The sequence below is a fragment of the Myxocyprinus asiaticus genome, chromosome 11 (genome assembly GCF_019703515.2).
Source record: "Myxocyprinus asiaticus isolate MX2 ecotype Aquarium Trade chromosome 11, UBuf_Myxa_2, whole genome shotgun sequence".
NCBI classification, from domain to species: Eukaryota; Metazoa; Chordata; class Actinopteri; order Cypriniformes; family Catostomidae; genus Myxocyprinus; species Myxocyprinus asiaticus.
This window is the reverse complement of record NC_059354.1, coordinates 3,730,496-3,749,147: the sequence shown is the minus strand read 5'-3', so window position 1 is coordinate 3,749,147 and position 18,652 is coordinate 3,730,496. Positions and strand designations below refer to the sequence as shown.

General features: G+C 38.5%; 1 protein-coding gene across 4 annotated transcripts in view; it reads right to left on the bottom strand.

Annotated features, from left to right (window-relative positions):
- The window catches only part of LOC127448348 (cyclic AMP-dependent transcription factor ATF-2-like), a 48,333-nt gene that overhangs the window by 27,635 nt on the left and 2,046 nt on the right, over positions 1–18,652 (bottom strand). For 3 of the 4 annotated variants that reach the window (XM_051710801.1, XM_051710803.1, XM_051710804.1), the window contains exons 3-8: positions 17,882–17,978; positions 17,673–17,791; positions 16,785–16,910; positions 15,613–15,797; positions 13,745–13,859; positions 11,033–11,119 (exon numbers count right to left, since the gene is read on the bottom strand). In XM_051710801.1, coding sequence (XP_051566761.1) covers positions 11,033–11,119; positions 13,745–13,859; positions 15,613–15,797; positions 16,785–16,910; positions 17,673–17,791; positions 17,882–17,978 — 729 coding nt within the window. The remainder of the gene's footprint in view (positions 1–11,032; positions 11,120–13,744; positions 13,860–15,612; positions 15,798–16,784; positions 16,911–17,672; positions 17,792–17,881; positions 17,979–18,652) is intronic. The other variant, XM_051710802.1, reaches the window with a different exon arrangement.

Below are 18,652 nucleotides of genomic sequence, written 5' to 3'. Positions count from 1 at the left end.
ACGACGGGAGGAACACCAGTCAATAAAAACTCATAAAAAGTGATCTGGCCTGTAATATGGTGTCGAGCACTGGCTTCGACAGTCAATCTGAGTCAGACGAGCCCCGTTCAGGGGCCAACCATGAACCTTCCACAGATCTGGTCGTGGATATCAGAACATGCTCTCATGCCTGCTCAGCAGAATCCTCCACGGGGGCCTCCAACAGCTCCACCAGCTCCACCAGCTCTGGAAACCAAGGGCGGTTGAGTCACTCCAGCGTAAACAGCAGCATGGTTTCCCTGTCTTCCCAAACTTAGCACAACACTTGGTGAAACAAATGAACGGGAAGGATGCATACTTGCGTTTCGCTGGCCATTTGTGAGCTAGGGCATCCAAGCCCGGTGGAGCCTGACTATTCTTGCAAATTGTTCCCAGATGGCTGACAGATAAGAACAAGTGAGAACTTATCATATGCATGTTCCACGAGACACGCTCACGCTGCGCGTGAGCACCAAAGTGCCAATAAACCTCTGAACACATGGCGAATCAGACAAGCGCATCGATGGCTTTTCTTTCGTCTGTTCTTCAAACTATAATAAAGGGTGCTTCTTCAAACGCGCGTCATTGTGTCTAACGGAATTTCTTGTCATTTGTCACTCCAAAACGTCTTACAGGTCGCCGCCACAGTGGCGAGTAGATGAACAAAATTACCCGCCAAACTATTGCGAGGAAAAACAAAACTTATTGCGAGGGAACGAAAAACTATTTCAGAAACAGAAATTTGTCCTCAAAGGGGCTCTGTACAATGCAACACATAGTAATAAACAGCAACACTTAAAATTGCCATGTAAAAGGCCACGCAAATGACTTCCGTGAAAATGTTTGAGCGATGACGCAAACTAATAGCTAATTCAAACAGCTCAAAATAACTGATTTGTGGAAATGAATCAAATTTGATGAAATCGGCTTATCTTGGTAAAACCTAAGAAATACTCAAACCAGCTCATCTGGCACCGACAAACATGCCACAGTCCAAATCACTGAGATCACATTTTTTTTCCCATTCTGATGGTTGATGTGAACATTAACTGAATCTCCTGACCTGTATCTGCATGATTTTATGCACTGCCCTGCTGCCACATGATTGCCTAATTAGATAACCGCATGGATGTTTGTTGGTGCCAGATGGGCTGGTTTGAGTATTTCTGTATCTGCTGATCTCCTGGGATTTTCACACACAACAGTCTCTAGAATTTACTCAGAATGATGCCAAAAACAACCAGTGAGTGGCAGTTCTGCGGACAGAAACACCTTGTTGATTAGAGAGGTCAACAGAGAATGGCCAGACTGGTTTGAACTGACAAAGTCTACGGTAACTCAGATAATCGCTCTGTACAATTGTGGTGAGAAGAATATCATCTCAGAAAGCTATTCTGAGATGCAGGTTGGCGCTGTTTTGTCGGCACGAGGGGGACCTACACAATATTAGGCAGGTGGTTTTAATGTTGAGGCTGATCAGTGTATATCTATGCACATTCATACACACACACAGAAACGCAACAGTCTTCAGAGGCCCAGATGCAGATAAGCTATATTTCTTAGTTAGGGCTGAAATGATTAGTCGACGTTATCGACAATGTCAAGAATAAAAAAATTGTCTACAAAAATTTGTGGTCGAATAGTCGTTTGATCTTAATGTAACATAAGATCATATGAAACTCTAATGATTGCACACAAGAGCAGCACTGCAGTTCGCACCTGACTGAGGAGAGGAAGAAAACAGTCCAGACGCACTCTAAACTTTCCAAACAGCTTCAGGTGATATAGATTGCAAAGTATGAGGGAATTATAATGCAAAAATACAAAATAAGTAAATACAGAAGCACTCTTGTTGAGGAATAAGCAGAGCCGGAGCTGATGCTCAGCTTAAGAAAAACTTGCGTGTCGAACGTCTTTAAAGGAAACACCCCCGCGTTACATCTTTAATGCAGTTTTATTTAATGCGTTATAGCTTTATTAAAGTTAAAATAATAAGGAAACTGGCATTTCTCTGTGCGGTCAGCGCCTCTTCTATGAGTTGCGCGAAGTGTCCCGATCTAAGGGGGAGAGATTGAAACTGCACCCGGCTGAGGTACACTCTGTCACGGGGACGCTCATCCCTCGAGTGCACGCGCTTAATGCAGCTAGATTATAATGCGATGGCAACTTATTGAATCATAATATATGTCACTGTGCATTTCTTATCGTGAAGAAAATTGGCAAAACGCAACTTTATTAATAAGAGAGAGTTTGTTTTTTTGTGAGATAAAGATGGATTGAAGTGAACAGAAAGGTCAGAGAGGGTAGTCTTCACCCCATTATACACTGCAACAAAATACATTTTTGATTTGTTTTTGTTTTGGCTTGTTTTCCAATATAAATATCTAAAGCTCCTTTAAAACAACGTACATTTACTTTAGCAGCTATACTGCAGAAGAAAAAATTGTTATCTGAGAATGTTGAATATAATATTAAAAATACAAATATTTTAAAATATCTAAAAATCCTTTAAAAAAGATGCATTCAACTGAGAAGCAGCATATAAGATGTTTAGACTTGCTTTTAGAGAATAGATCTTGAATATAAGTATATTTTGTCTTTACTGCACTCGCAGAAGTATAACCAAGTGAAAAAATACACATATACAAAATACACTTATATTTAAGATACATTCTCTTAAAGCAAGTCTAAATATCTTATATGTTTTTCTTCTCAAGTAAATGTATCTTGTTTTAAGGATTTTTACACAATTTTAAATGTGAAAAAAAGACAAAAACACTCGATAACAATAGGATTTTTTTATAGTGAAATTTGTACTGAATTAAACATAATAAAAAGTATTTTTTTCCCTTTAATTCAGTGAATGTCATTTAGAGGTATTTTTAAAAGATGATTTTGTCCTCTTTATTGTTAGCAAGCACATTTAATACAACCTTTTAAGTTGGGGCACAAGCTGAATAATCGGTTAAGAGCTAATGATTAATCGTTGCAATAATCGCCCGAATAATCGTTCTAATAATCGTTAGATTAGTCAATTATCAAAATAATCGTTAGTTGCAGCCCTATTCTTAATAGATAATTTTTTTACCATTTTACTCTGAAAGCTTTTTGGAGGAAGCCATGAAGTGGCCCGAAAGCAGTCAACCGCGCAAGTAAACAAATGCCCCCACTGCAGGTGAGGTGTGTATCCATGGCCACAGGGATGGAGGACGCATTAATTTTCATGGCGAAACAAGAAAAGCACATTATTTTAACAGCTATCCTCACCAGACCAATCTATCCAGCAAATTAGTTTATAGAGCAATACCCTTCCCAAACTCCACCCTTCTACATGGCTAGAAAGAAATTATTCACGTGGAACAAATCATACAGGGGCCGAGAGAAAGACTGAAGCAGAGGGAGACAGAGGCAATATGTGAACGATGTGTGCAGGGCTAGTCAGATTCATATTTCATATCTGCCATCGGAGCCTCATCAGAGCAGTAGCCCTCCATCTCCAGGGTTTTATTCAACCATCTGCTCCTTTATTACTTATCTTTATTTTGCAACTAATTAACAGCATAATCTTCTAAATTCAGCAAGATAATTATCATTATTGTGGTCTTTGCAGCATCATCAGTCCTTGTAAAGTGCCGTGTCTGTGTGGCTGGAGAGAGAGAGAGAGAGAGAGAGAGAGAGAGAGAGAGAGAGAGAGATGGTGGGTGTGTTTGCTTGATGAGGGCTCATTAGATGTTTTCTGATGACTTGAGGTTTTGTGCATGTGTTTCTGTAGATGAAGGTTACATGGAGGATGGGGGCATATGTTAAATGGCTTTAAAATATGGGAGTTGTGTGTGTGTTCATGTGCTGTGTGTTGTGCATGTTTGGCCATGGGGTATGAGTGTCTCTCTTAGTGTTTAGATGAAGTGTTGGGTATAATCAAATTGCAAAGTATTTCATTACTGAACTAATTACTTTTAAAGAAAAGCTTGAAATGTAACATTATTTTGAATTTGTTGAGTGGAAAAACAAATTTATCTGTGAAAAAGTGTTTTGGAAAGTAAAAGTTATTAGTAATACGATTACTTTTTTGATGAATTAATCAGTAAGGTCAGCAATCTGATTACTTTTTTATTACTAATTTGTAGAGGATTAGTGGATTTGTAGAAAATTAGTAATGTGTAGTGGATTACTTTGAGTAATTTACCAACACTGTTTAGATGCATTAAGGAATAAGTGTGCAGGCATTTATTTAGTCATATGCATCTAAGAACAAGAATCCTTCTCACTAAAATGTACACAATTTTAGGCTTGAAACACAAACAGAAATGTAAAAAAAAAAAGGTCAAATTATTTAGCTTTTTTTTTAACACATGGAAAGTGAAAAAGGATATACTTAATCTAAGTCAGCATAAACATCATCGATACGACTCCAGCTGTTAATGTTTTCTGAAGCAATACAATTGTTTTTTTTTGCAAATAATTATACATTTTTACGTATTTTTTTAATTATAATCCAACACTTCCGGTAAGCTTCATAAGAGGGTGGAGATCACACGGTCTCTCGTTTGATGTATTCGTGTTGGCATGTTACGGACATAATCACACATCTCCTCTCAGTTGAGACATCCAGGATAATCACACAAATGCACCACTGTGAGTAAAGAAACAGATAAAAACGGATCTAAACCAAAACCAACTAAGCGTTCCTCCTCACTTTTAAACAGTGCTGCTCTTCCGGCTGTGTTGAATTTACCTCAGTTCTCGCGTGTTTCACGTGCCAATGCGATTACGTTACATGCTCATGTTGCAGCTGACTCGAAGAGATGATTTATAGTTTAAAAAGTACTTAAATCTTTTTTGTACCAAAAGCGATCGTGTCGCTTTAGAAGACATTAATTTAACAGCTGGAGTCGTATGGATGAAGTTTATGCTGACTGTTTGTGATTTTTGGAGCTTCAAAAGAGAAATCTTCATTCACTTGCATTTTTAGGATCTACTGAGGTGAGATATTTTTCTATTTTTCTTCAAATGTGTTCTGATGAAGAAAGAAAGTCATACACACCTGAGATATCATGAGGTTGAGTAAATGATGAGAGAATTTTCATTTCTGGGTGAACTATCCCTTTAAGAGAACATGTACTCATACAAATCAGGAGGTCAAACTAGAAAGTCACGTGACACCATGCGAGGTTCAGTCGTGTGAACGGCGAGCTCTGCGCACTTTGCTAGTTTTAACACTATTAATGGCATAAACCAGTGAGATTCGTTACACTCTGTTCCATAACTGTTCTAGGAGGACAGTGTCAAAGAAGTCAAAATCCTCGGGCTCTGGAGACATTAAAAGACTCTTACGTACTCAGGCTGATACCCCTGAAAAGGCCGCGGACCAGGGAGCCAATTTGGTCGGAGAGTTTCGGGAAATTCGGCGAGAAATGTTGAACATGTCAGCAAATCCTGACGAAGGTCATTGCTGACTTGGAGGATCTTGCTGTAATACGTCGATCGATCACTGCCATGGAGACAAAGTTCTCTGAGGTGGTTACAAGAGTGGGGGATGTCGAGAAACAGATCGATTATCTGGAGTCATCAGAGAGGGAATTAGCTGCTAATCTGCTAGTGACCAAGGTGGATTTGGAGTGTGTCTGGGAGAAGTTGGAGAACCATAGCCGGTGGAATAACGTCCGAATCGTCAGAATTCCTGAAGCCGAAGAGGGTCAGGATATGGTGAAATTCCTGGAAGGCCTCTTTCTGAGTCTGCTCGACATAACAGGCCATAAGCTGGAAATCAAACGAGCTCACAGTGTTCTGGCTCGGCGATCCGCTGAGGGAGACAGGCCCCTATCAATTCTGGCCAAATTTCTGAGATCACCCGATAAAGATCTGGTGTTACGCGAGGCAAGGAGTAAAGGAAGAGTTTATTTTATAGATTATCTTTTGTTGTGTAACTCTGTCTCACAAAAATTTTTATTGAAACACCATACTTGAGCAATCTGGTGGCAAAGTTGTCACGGGGGCTCTTGTAGGCGTACATGGACTGTTTAAGTTTGGAGGGATGGACGTGCGGGGTGAATGCACACATTTTTTTTTTCTGTTTGTTTGGTTCTGGGGGAAGTTCAGGGTTTGACTATTGCACTAATGTTGGAATGTGGTCTTTATAATTTTGTTTTTGACACACAGTCTATTTTTTCTAATATGTCAAAATGTCAAGTGTTAATATGAGCAGATTGTCTCTCTCCACATGGAATGTGAATGGGTGGGACACCCCATAAAAAGAAGGAAGGTTATTTCTTTTCTTAAACGTAAGAAATATGATATAGTGTTACTTAAAGAAACGCATCTTTCCCTGCAGGAAGCTGAAAAATTTGGGAAGATATGGGGTGGACATCTTTAGTGCTGGCTCGAGTAAAAGCAGGGGAGTCATCACATTCATAAGTAAGCATCTACAATTCAAATGTCTCAAACAGATTAAAGATAAATTAGGAAGAGTCATTATTGGTTAAGCAGAAATTCAGGGGCAAAGTCTTATTTTTGGCTAATATTTACACACCTAACATTGATGATCAGGGCTTTTTTATAGATCTTGAAGGGATGTTGCAAGCCGCTGGCACCCCTCATGATATAATATTGGGAGGAGACTTTAATCTTTTGATGGACTCAGTCCATGATCATAGTGAAGCAAAAGAGTGCAAGCCCCCTAGAGCAACATTGACGTGTAACAGGATTGTAAAAATCTTGGTATTACAGATATTTGGAGACTTTTGAACCCATCTGGTAGGGACTATAAATTTTTTTCATCAGTCCATAAGAGCTTTACACAGATGATATTTTATTATTCGTCTCCGAGCCTACTAGATCTATGCCTTGCCTCCACGGAATTATTCATTCCTTTTCTAAGTTCTCGGGATACAGATTTAATTGGTCTAAATCCGAAGCTTTTGAACCCATCTGGTAGGGACTATACATTTTTTTCATCAGTCCATAAGATTTATTCTAGAATAGATTTATTTTTATTTTTTTACATCCAAGTCCCTCATTTCATCTGTTTGTGATTGCTCAATTGGAAACATTTTAGTTTCAGATCATGCCCTGGTGAGTTCAGAGGTGTTGCCACATATGGAGAAAAGGAAATCATATAGTTGGTGCTTTAATGTATCCCTTTTGCAAAATTCTGAATTCCAACAAATGTTAAAGGCTGAAATCAGTGTTTATATGGAGACCAACTGGTCCTCAGTATCCTCTGTGGGCGTGGCTTGGGAGCCACTTAAGGTGGTTCTTAGGGGCCGGATCATACATTATGCCTCATTCACCAAAAAATCCATAGCATGAGAACTTGTGGAGTTGGAAGAGAATATTAAAAGTGCAGAGGCAGGGCTGAAGCACTGAATGTCGTATGATGGCCTCAAAGAATTGACCTGATTGAAATACAGATATAATACTATTTTGTCGCGGAAGGTGGAGTTTAGGCTAGACAGTCATACTTTGAGTCGGGGGACAAGGCAGGAAAACTTCTGGCTAGTATATAAAACAGAGAGAGTCTTTTTCTACCATTCCCTCAGTGAAATCTGCTGGTGGTGAAATATTTACGTCGACCATTGATATTAATAATGCTTTTAAAGAATTCTATCTTGATCTCTATAGTTCCATGTCTTAGTCTACTGATGAGGATATTAGAAACTTTGTGGAACCATTAGAACTTCCTAAACTGATGGCTGAGCAAAAACATTCTCTTGATTCTGAGATAACCTTGGAGGAGCTTGGCGAGGTAATTAAGGCCTTGCCTACAGGCAAGTCTCCAGGGCCAGATGGCTTTGCAGCTGAGTTTTTTAGATCTTATGCTACAGAACTGGCTCCACTTTTGCTAAAACTTTATATGGAATCATTAAAGAATGGAAAACTTCCACCAACCATGATGCAAGCCAGGATCAGTCTGATTCTTAAAAAGGACAAAGATTCAAGCGAGTGTAAGAGTTACCGTCCAATTTCCCTGATCCAGCTAGACGTTAAAATATTGTCCAAAATTTTGGCTAACTGATTATGACATCTCTTATACATATAGATCAGGTGGGGTTTATTCGGGGCCATAGCTCTTCTGATAACATTAGGCGTTTCATCAATGTCATGTGGTCAGTGGCGAATGATCAGACTCCAGTCGCTGCCATCTCACTTGACGCCGAAAAGGCGTTTGATATGGTAGAATGGGATTATCTTTTTAAGATTTTGGAAATTTACGGGTTCGGGAATACTTTTAATGGTTGGATTAAGTTACTTTATAGACACCCGGTAGCGGTGGTACAAACGAATGGATTATTTTAAGATTATTTTACTCTGGATAGGGGCACCCCGCAGGGTTGCCCTCTTTCCCCATTATTGTTCTGTCTTGCCCTGGAACAATTAGCAGCTGCGATAAGAAAGGAGGATGATTTTCCAGGGGTGGTGGCGGGAGGTGTGGCACATAAGCTTTTACTTTGCACAGATTATATTTTATTATTCATCTCCGACCCTACTAGATCTATGCCTTGCCTCCACAGAATTATTAATTCCTTTTCTAAGCTCTCGGGATACAGATTTAATTGGTTTAAATCCGAAGCTTTGGCTCTGACAGCATACTGCCCAGTAACGGCTTTTCAGCCGGGCGCCTTCCAGTAGCCCAAACAGGGCATTAAGTATTTGGGTATTTTATTTCCAGCAAATTTGAATGATTTAGTTAGAGTTAATTTTGACCCTTTAATAAAACAGTTTTCGAGCGATGTGGGCAGGTGGGCTTCATTACATTTATCTATGATTGGGAAGGTTTATGTTATTAAAATGAATTGTACTCCAAAATTCATCTACCTGCTACAGTCTCTCCCTTTAGATGTCCCCCTCTCTTATTTCAAGCAACTTGATAGCTTTTCATTTTTGGAATAGTAAACATCCCAGATTACATTTCAGTAAATTGCATAGGCCAATTGACAAAGGTGGGCTAGGCCTACCCATGATTTTGTTTTATTATTATGCATTCAGTCTCAGACATTTGGCTCATTGGTCGCTTTCACCTGAGAGAGCCCCTCCCTGGTTCTGTATTGAACAGGAATTTTTGCCCCTATTTCGCCATTGCAAAAACTTTCTATCAAACTATTCGGAGAAGTTAAGTTACACCCCGTTATCTCACATTTGCACTCGGTATGGACAAAAGTGTCCAGAGTGTTTCATTCAGACATTTATTTAAATGTTGCCTCAAGCAATGTATTATGGCTGAACCCAAAATTATGTATTAATAAGTCCCCTTTCTGCTGGTCAGAGTGGATTGTGAGGGAGGTTAATATGCTCGGTGACCTATAAGAGAGTGGAGTTTTGAGATCCTTTGAAAATTTGGTTAAACATTTTGGGATTCCTAGATCTCAGTTCTTTAGGTATTTACAGCTGTGCCACCTGCTCTGTACTATTTTTGGGAGTAGCATACACCCCCCTAAAGCGGCTGGGAGTGGTGCTTACTGCTTTTGGAAAAGGTCATGAGGCATCAGTGTATTACTCCCTGCTAACTGACGGAGCTTTAACTTCTATCAAGAGATTATGGGAGAAAGATGTAAACTTGGTATTGGAGAAGGGAGTTGGGGTTAAATGTTGATTCTGTGTATATATGGTTTGCTTTTCTTTGTTATCTGTATGAATCAATATAAAAATGTCAATCAGAACGAGGTCAAACTAAATATTCTATGAACCGTTGCCTTTCATATTTATTTAAAATGAAGTTTTCCATTTTTGGAACCCTGGTAGCAAAATTTGGGACATGTGTGAATTCAGTTTAAAACCCTGATTTATACGAGTTCATTATTTTCTAGCAAATAAGAAAGAAATATGACAGACTGGTTAACAGGGTTGCAGATTAAACAAAGCTGATACTTACAGTTACTTATAGTTATTAATCTGGGATAGGAGATACCAAACAACAAAAATTTACACACTTCAACTTTAAAGAGCACCATTTATGGTTTTTCAAATATTATCTTTCATGTAGTGTGTTATATAGCTGTTTGTGAATGAATGAAAATCAAAGTGCACGACAAATGGAGTTATTGACTCCCAAAAGAAAGAACCGATTCTGATCACCTGAAACGAGTCGTTGTAATTCCAGATTTACTTCCTGTACTAACCTACGTAATTTAGTAACAAAAAACCCACCTCTGGTCTTCATTGGCTGCTCGCGAACAGCTTTGACCCGACCTCAAACACTACACTAAGCGGTAGACCAATCACAACAGACTGGGACATCTGACCAATCAGAGCAGAGTAGGCTCTCTGAAAGGAGGAGTTTAGAACGAATCCTTTAGAACGGATCATTGAACAAGTCGTTTTTGACACTGGGAAAAAATGGTAAGGCTGCAATTTAAATTGAGCAAATGAAAAGTGTTTTTTGACCTTGGATGCATGTAAATCTATTGTATGAGACCTTTAAAACAAAATTAGGCACGTTTAAAGACCATAATAGGTGCTCTTTAATGTAAGCTATGACTTAATAGGGGCTACCTAGGTTTGTTTAGGGCCAAATGTTGATATGTACTGTAGTTATTGACAAACTTAAATTTCTCATCAATTAAAGATAGCTTTTTTTTTTTTTTTATCAACTTTCATTCTATAACTTTGGTATTGGGTCGAATGATTGAGCTTGATGAATGCTTACAAAACAATTTGTAAAATCTGAGAAAAGTTTTTGAACATTTAATATGTCTGTAAGCATAGAAATGGCTGGTCTAACACAGATTCAAAAGTTCATGCCAACAAACTGTCTATCGCCTACCCAACATTATATTAACAAAACAATCCCTGCTAGTCTGGTTGTGTAAACAGAGCACGCAAGCAAACACACACACACACACACACACACTCCATACTATTGCCCTCTAGTGCTCCTAAACGAGAACTACAGTTTGTAGGTTTGCGAAGCTCAATGTTGTGCCAATGTTGCAGATTGTATGTCCTCCAGTCCCTCAAGGCAAAAGGAAAAAATGTTTCACATGTGCATGCATATGCAAATGAGGGAGTTGGAAATTACCATTTTAGCTTCTGATTGGATAGACTGAGGAGAGGAGGGGCCAGGGATCCCAGGGACACAAGGCACTACAGTGACCGGTCGAACCAGCTGAAAGCACATACACACACACACACACACAGACAGAAAGATAATGTGGGTGATCAGTCGTTGTCTCTCTCACACTAAACTAGGAAAGACAAATACGAGGAATAAGAAGGAAACAACAAAAAGGAAACACAAGAAAAAAAACCTAAATCACCCTCATCCTCACACTGGAAGAGCTCAGCATGCGTTCAAATCTCTGGTTGGACGAGGATTTCCAAAAGAACCCATTTTAAAGTACTGTGGCAGTACTATGGTACAGTGATAGCATCAGATGGAAATACCAGGGTACTTCGATAAATATCATAAAACTGAATGATTTCCATAATCATGTCAATGTTCTTTCATTAAAAAAAAGTTCGGAAAACTAAAAAACATTTTCGTTAAAGCTAAAGTATGTAACTTTTTCCTGTTAAAAAACTTTATAAATATAAGTAAGCCATTCGTAGGTTAATTTTCTCGAAAACTGTAAACACTGTGTCTCTACAGAGCAATGAAAATCCTGTTTGTTTTTGACTCATTCGAGTCATTGACTCGACCAATGGCACGAGTTGGGGGCGGGACTATCTCTTTTTTCTTTTACCAACAGCAGATGTATTTGGAAAGCTGTTTTGAAAACAAAGTTTATTTTTGTAATTCCATTTGGTGGTGCAAGAATTACATGCTTCAGCTTTAACTAAAACAGTCAAACAGTCATAGTCAAAACTAATTAAAATGAAAATAAATTGAGAGGACAAATTGATAATAATTGAGATAAAAAGTAAAGTAAAAAAATCTGATTGATATAGGCTACCATGGTATTTACATGATACTCAAAGGTAATTCAAAGAACACCATGGCATTAGCATAGTTTAGACCAGTGTTTCTCAATCCATTCCCTGAGGACCACTAACAATAATGTTCACTGCTTCCTACTCACTGAGCACGGGATATCTGTTGAAGTTCAATTTCACTTGACAAACCCTCATATAAAAATAAAGGTTATTTGCTATTTTTGATTATACAACAGTTAGTTAGGTCCTCGAATCTGATTGGACGAGAGATGTTCCAGGGACGCTTCACTGTTTGTATCACTCCGCTTGTGTTCGTGGCGTTCTAAACTAAGTGTAAGAGAGCAGTGCAGATAAGAGCAGCTAGATGAGTGTCTTTGCGTTTTTCCCTGTGACGTTAAAGATAAAGTAAGCCAGCGGATGGCGACAAAAGACCATTTTTATGTGAGCCAATTAAGTTTGATGTGCATAGAGTCAGCACACATCAGTCAGTGAGCGGTTTCTTTTGAAGTCATCAACATTGTCTCTCACTTCATTATCGCTCGGATTACTACTACACTACAGCTGGGAAAAACAGTTAAACTAACAGCTTTAGCATTAAGGCATAACACAGCAGAGAGACACAACAGACAGAGTAATCAAAAACATACTTAAAGTGCTTATTTTACCAGAGTTTCTGCATTGGGAGATGTAAACATTTAACATGGAGGAGGAAAACACGGTTTTATTTTACACAGAGAAAATAAGATGTACTTGACCATCTTCAGCAAGCTGACTAACATTAACTTTGGCGAGCAGGGCAGGGCCGAGTGGTGGCTGGGCAGAGCGAGGCCAGGAAGATAAGTGGCGAATGAGGTCCACCTGTGTGCCACACCGGTCTCACATTCCAGTGAGGGGCAGGGAGTATTTAAGGAGAGGAGACAGTGGCAGACGAGAGAGTGAGAGACTCACAAAGCTGTCTGTGTGTGTCTGTGTGTCAGTGTGGTGTTGCTGAAAAGCAGCCTTATTGTGTGTGACTGAAAAGTGCAACACTAAATGTCAACATGTTTTGTCAAGCTGCCCCAGCTGCCTCCTTTCCTTAATTGTTACAATTACACAACAGCTGAGGAATAGCGTTTAACAACTATATCTTTACTGTTCATCACTGCATGGGAGTCGCGACAGACGCAGGTAATCACACATGCTCAATCTCACTCTCTCAAACACACATACTTGTTTCTCCAATAACTTGTTATAAATAGCCCAAGCCATCGTTAATAGTTCTGAAGTGAGGTTTCTGAATTACTAACAGAGGCATGCGCGGATCTTTCGAACTAGCAACGGCAGATCCTGATCCGTGGCGTAAGAAAGTTTTGTGACAGTCCTTAGTGTTTCCAAATTTTTTTATATACCTGTTCGTTGAACTGTTGAATAAAAGCGATATCACACTCGAATAACAGCCGTGCTGATATAGAGGCCATACAGCACATTTGCTCGTTTGATATTGCTTTAATATGCATGTCTTATTAACTGTTATATGAGTGGCTGTCATGATAATGGATGTACAGTAAGTCACATCTTGTGTGCTTAACACTCGTGCACAACTTTCTGAGGTGAATTAAGCTGAATAACAACGCCAGAGGCTCAAACTCCATTTGTTTATTTTAGCATTTGTTTTTTTGAGAAACACTGGTTTAGACCAAAACCATGGTGCTTTTTTATTAGTATAGGCATAAAGGAAAATATTGTGGACCTCTCTTTTTTGTCCACTAACTACACAGGGTTTTAAGTGCCTCAGACAGTGTGTGCATGAGTAATTATCTGTCTCTGAATGCATGAACATACTAAAGAGTGGAGTGTGTGTGAGATGGGGGGTTCTCACAGGAATGGCAGTGGGTATGTGTACGCTGGAGCTGGCGATCGTGGCTGGGATAGCAACTGGCATGGTCTGACCGTTAGGCAGCTGCAGAAGAACCGGAAACGTGCCTGACACTGGGCTGAAATCAGAAAGAGAAAGAGACAGGGGAAAACACAGAAACAATATTCAGACCAAATGTATTATATATATATATATATATAAAAACAGTACTGTGCAAAAGTCTTAGGCACATAAGATGATTCAGAAAAGCATTTGTCTTAAGATGGTTATTTATATCTTCAGCTTTAGTGTGTCAATAGGCTCCCAAACATTACTTTTGCAAATAGAAAAGATTAGAATAGAAGAACAGGGAGCCCTGCAACAGATGGCATGACCCCACAAAGCCCCCCACTGAACACTGAGTCAGTCTGAGATTACATAGAGAGACAATTGAGACAGCCTAAATAGATAGAAGAACTGTGGTGAATTCTCCGAGAAAAACTGTGTCCAGGTGTACCTAGGAGTATTGGTGCTGTTTTAAAGGCAAAGGTGGTCATACCGAATATTGATTTAGCTTTTTTTATATTTACTGGACTTGACTTACTGAAAACTATTTATGTCATTATTTTTGAAGACATCCTCACTATGCAACATTTTTCACAAGTGCCTAAAACTTCTGCACAGTACTGTGTGTGTATATATATATATATTTATTATTCAGATAAGCACAACAACAAGATACATAGCTCCATGCTTTAAAGACAACATGAAATTGTCAACTCATTTTACTTCCGTAACATGAAATATTTCAGACCGGAAAAAAAAAAAAAAAAAAATGTCTGGCGGGACTATAACCATCAAAAATGAATTGGATTGTGAAATGATTCTGTACCAGAATGGGGGTAGACCCGAAAGTGAGTTTTTAGTGAATTGTGAGGACTACCGGTACTCCTCTCCTGAAACACCACTGGCATCCACTTATAAGGGCGGTTTTTGGACCAGAACATGGATGCTGAGATTAAATTCTCACTCATTCTGACGTATCCAAAAGGTAACACACATTCAAATCTTTTGTTTTTGATATCCATTTGTTATTTGCTATCACTGCGTTAAACTTTTACATTAATGTTACTGCGTTCAATAACAGCATTCCGAGAACTAAATGCAAAAGATTTGTATTTGTAGTTCTGTATTTCTTCATAATCTGACAATTTTACAGCTAATTACGCCTCTAAAAAAATCGAAATAATAAATCTGCTGTTTAAAATACTTTAGTCATTGTTCTAGCTCCTCACACCCCTTGCATATTCATTATTAAATATTTTGGCTAATTTGATTATACTTTTATCTACCAATAAGTGTGTATTCTATGCTCAGTTTAACACATTTTAATTCCGTTCTGCAGAATTAAGCAGATTTCCCCTAAAAATTAGTGCAGAAATGTGAAAAAAGTCCTGCAAATAGACAAATTTTAAATAAGTCTTTTTTTAAGTCTTTTTTTAAAGTCATTTTAGAAGTGGAGCAAGTCACTACATTTTTGGTAAAAGACTATGAAGACAAGCATTTGTTTTGTATTAAGGAAGTAGATAGGGTCCATTTTGATTTCATGTTGACTTTAAGTTACCATAAAAAAAGCAAGAATGTTTTCTTCAATTGTTCAGTGGACAAAACAAAACAAAACGCTCAAACAAAACCTATGAATTGTCTGGTAAAAGAGCATTTAACAATTGAGCAATGTGAAAGTAAAGGCACATGGATCACAAGCAATTGAAATGAAATCATAAATTCTCAAAGTAAATAAGTGACGAAAACGAAACCGAATGAGGCGTGTAGGAGGAAGTGATGGAAAACTGAAATAGAAGCAGAATAAGTAACGTTTAGAAGTTACTTACACTATCGGTCTATTAGAGGACGGGACCTGGGTTATAACAGAGCTAGATGTTGTTGGAGATGTGAGAGGAGCTTGCTGAATAACAACACCAGCATCAGAGCTGGCAAGAAGTACATTGGGGACTTGGAGGGAGGCAGGACGGACTATAGTGGATGGAGGCAGAGAGGGCGGCTGCAAAGAAACCTCCTGAAAACACCACACGAGAGCCAAGTTGCATCAACCGCTCACACAACACCTACACCTCTGACTGTACATTACTGACCTATAGATTGTGAGACCACAATCTCTGTGACAATTTAAGACATTTCTATGTATATACTTTGTTCCAAAATCAAGCACCCCACTTAGTCAACATTTTTAGGCATCCTAGGGATGCTCACAACCATGAAGAGCTTTTCAAATCAATTACTTATCACAATCACATCAAAGTTAGTATGTCTTAGAACATCACTTGTTTTGGAACAAAGCAATAGTTGGCTATAGGAATTGTCTGATTATATTGATTGTGTGCTATTGTTTGCTGTGTTTAAAGAAATATTTAATTACAGCACAGCAAATATATAAGTACTGCCCTCTGCAGGGGGTTTATGAGGACATCATCTCAGTACATTAAGAGTTTACAAAAGTATTTTAGAAGCAAAGAGTAAAACACATGGTGCTCAAAACGCAGAGTTTGTTCATATTAGCTGTGACTTAGCTTTTTAATCTTAATGGCAGTATGCTCGTGTCTTATCAGGAAGAAAGTTCCAGCTGTATCACACATTCTGAACAACGTTTGTTGATTTGCTGATTTCATTGTCAAGAAATCTCTTTTTATGTGTGAATCTAAAAGGATTTTCAAACCAACTGGCTCCAGGACTAAATATTTCAAGCAGCAAACTCCTTTCACAGGGAAGGTGGCAGACACACAAATCTGGCCTGCTAACACACAAGTTACAGGTTCATCCCAGGTATGAAGGAATTAGGCTACTGGTATCAGAAATCTGCATGATATCAGCCCTCCAGGGCAGACTTTCCCTGTAATGACTATTCTGCAAGTTGCTTTGCATGAAAACTGTCTAGGAAATGACAAGCACTAACTCAATAATAACACACAGAGAGGCCCCTAAAATAAGTCCTACCAATTACTGCCAGTGCTTATGAAGTCCTCTGTGGAGCAGAACTTTGTCTCACCTTGTCATCAGTGGTTGTAGACTCAGGGTGGGGACGAGGACTGTCTCTGTGAGACTCGATGGATGTGTGCTCCTCTATTTTGTTTCGAACAACAGGAGTCGCAAGAGGAGACAAGTCCAGGGGCAACTGCAATAAACCCCAAAATTACTATTTGATTACACATCCAATTCACAAATTCAGAATTTCACAACACAGTTATCTTCTAAAAAAGCAATGTATTTCCAAATAAAAAAAAAAACATTTCACGGGAAAGGATGTATGGAGGGAGTCGGGATGTGATTTTATCAAATGGGATTTAACTGGGTGGTGCAACGTTAGGTAATATTTTTTTAGGGGTCCAAGCACCAAAGGTGCTTAAAAATGAAAGATATTATTTTCCAGCTAATGCTGTTGATTTTACAGGAGTCCTTCAAACTAGGTACATTATGAAAATATACATTTTACTAATTATATATTTCTTGTTTTTCATCATTTTGGACACATTTTAGCTTTTTTATAAACTAACAAATCCATGTTTTCAATCAATAAATATGACATTATATTGTATATATAATTTTTTGTTACATGTTTATTGTTTAATTGCACAATTTGTATTATTTGCAGGTATTTACATTGAACAAGTGCTAACAATCGGTACTGTCTCTTTAAGAAAAACAGTAATTATGTAAAAAGCGTCTGTAAATGAAGGGGACTCAAATGGCTTCTCATTGTTATGCGTGATAAGAATTAAATGTTTCTTTTTACTGTTGTTTTTGATCAACAACTGACTGTGAAGACAGAAAGGAACAGAAAATCTCATCTTTGGACACACATTACATGGATCAACTTTTACTTTCAACAAGCAGTGAAAGCTGAATCACATACAGTTGAATATATTGAGATGCGTACCTTTTTAATGTCATCCTCAGTGGCCTTTTTAAAGTCATGCTCAAACGGGCTGCTGAGCTCGTTAAACAGCCCGACCTCCTCACAGTTCTTCAGGAAGCGAGTCGGTGTCGGTGTCTGGTCTGCATATACAGCCCATAAAACCATAAACTCATGAATAAGTGCATGTTTGTTCAGTCTATTACTGTGCACGGGTGACTTTTCAAACTTACCAGCGATAATGGCAGAGTCATTGCGTGCTGGCCCAAACCTCAGGGTCATCTCATGCTTGTGTTTATGCACAGCCAGGTGGTCTTCATTTGTGAATCGCTGTTGCAGACAAACAATCATTATGTTCAGATATGAACCACGAATAATCTGAATAATGTGGATTCAGTGAAAAGCGAAGCACAGCAAGCATAGTCTTGAAAAACTACATATGATCATAAAAACTGCAGTGCTTATTTGAAGGTACAGTTGAAGTCAAAAGTTTACATACACTTAGGCTGAAGTCATTAAAACTCATTTTTTAACCACTCCACAGATTTCATATTAGCAAACTATAGTTTTGGCAAGTCGTTTACTTTGTGCATGACATGAGTGATTTTTCCAACAATTGTTTAAAGACAGACTGTTTCACTTTTAATTGACTATATCAAAATTCCAGTGGGTTAGAAGTTTACATACACCGAACACAGAAGTTAACTGTGCCTTTAAGCAGCTTGGAAAATTCTAGAAAATGATATCAAGCCTAATTTAGCTTCCGATAGGCTAATTGGAGTTAATTGGAGGTGTACATGTGGATGTATTTTAAGGCCTATCTTCAAACTCAGTGCCTCTTTGCTGGACATCATGGGAAAATCAAAAGAATTCAGCCAAGACGAAAATTGTGGACCTCCACAAGTCTGGTTCATCCTTGGGAACAATTTCCAAATGCCTGAAGGTACCACGTTCATCTATACACTCAATAGTATGTAAGTATAAACACCATGGGACAATGCAGC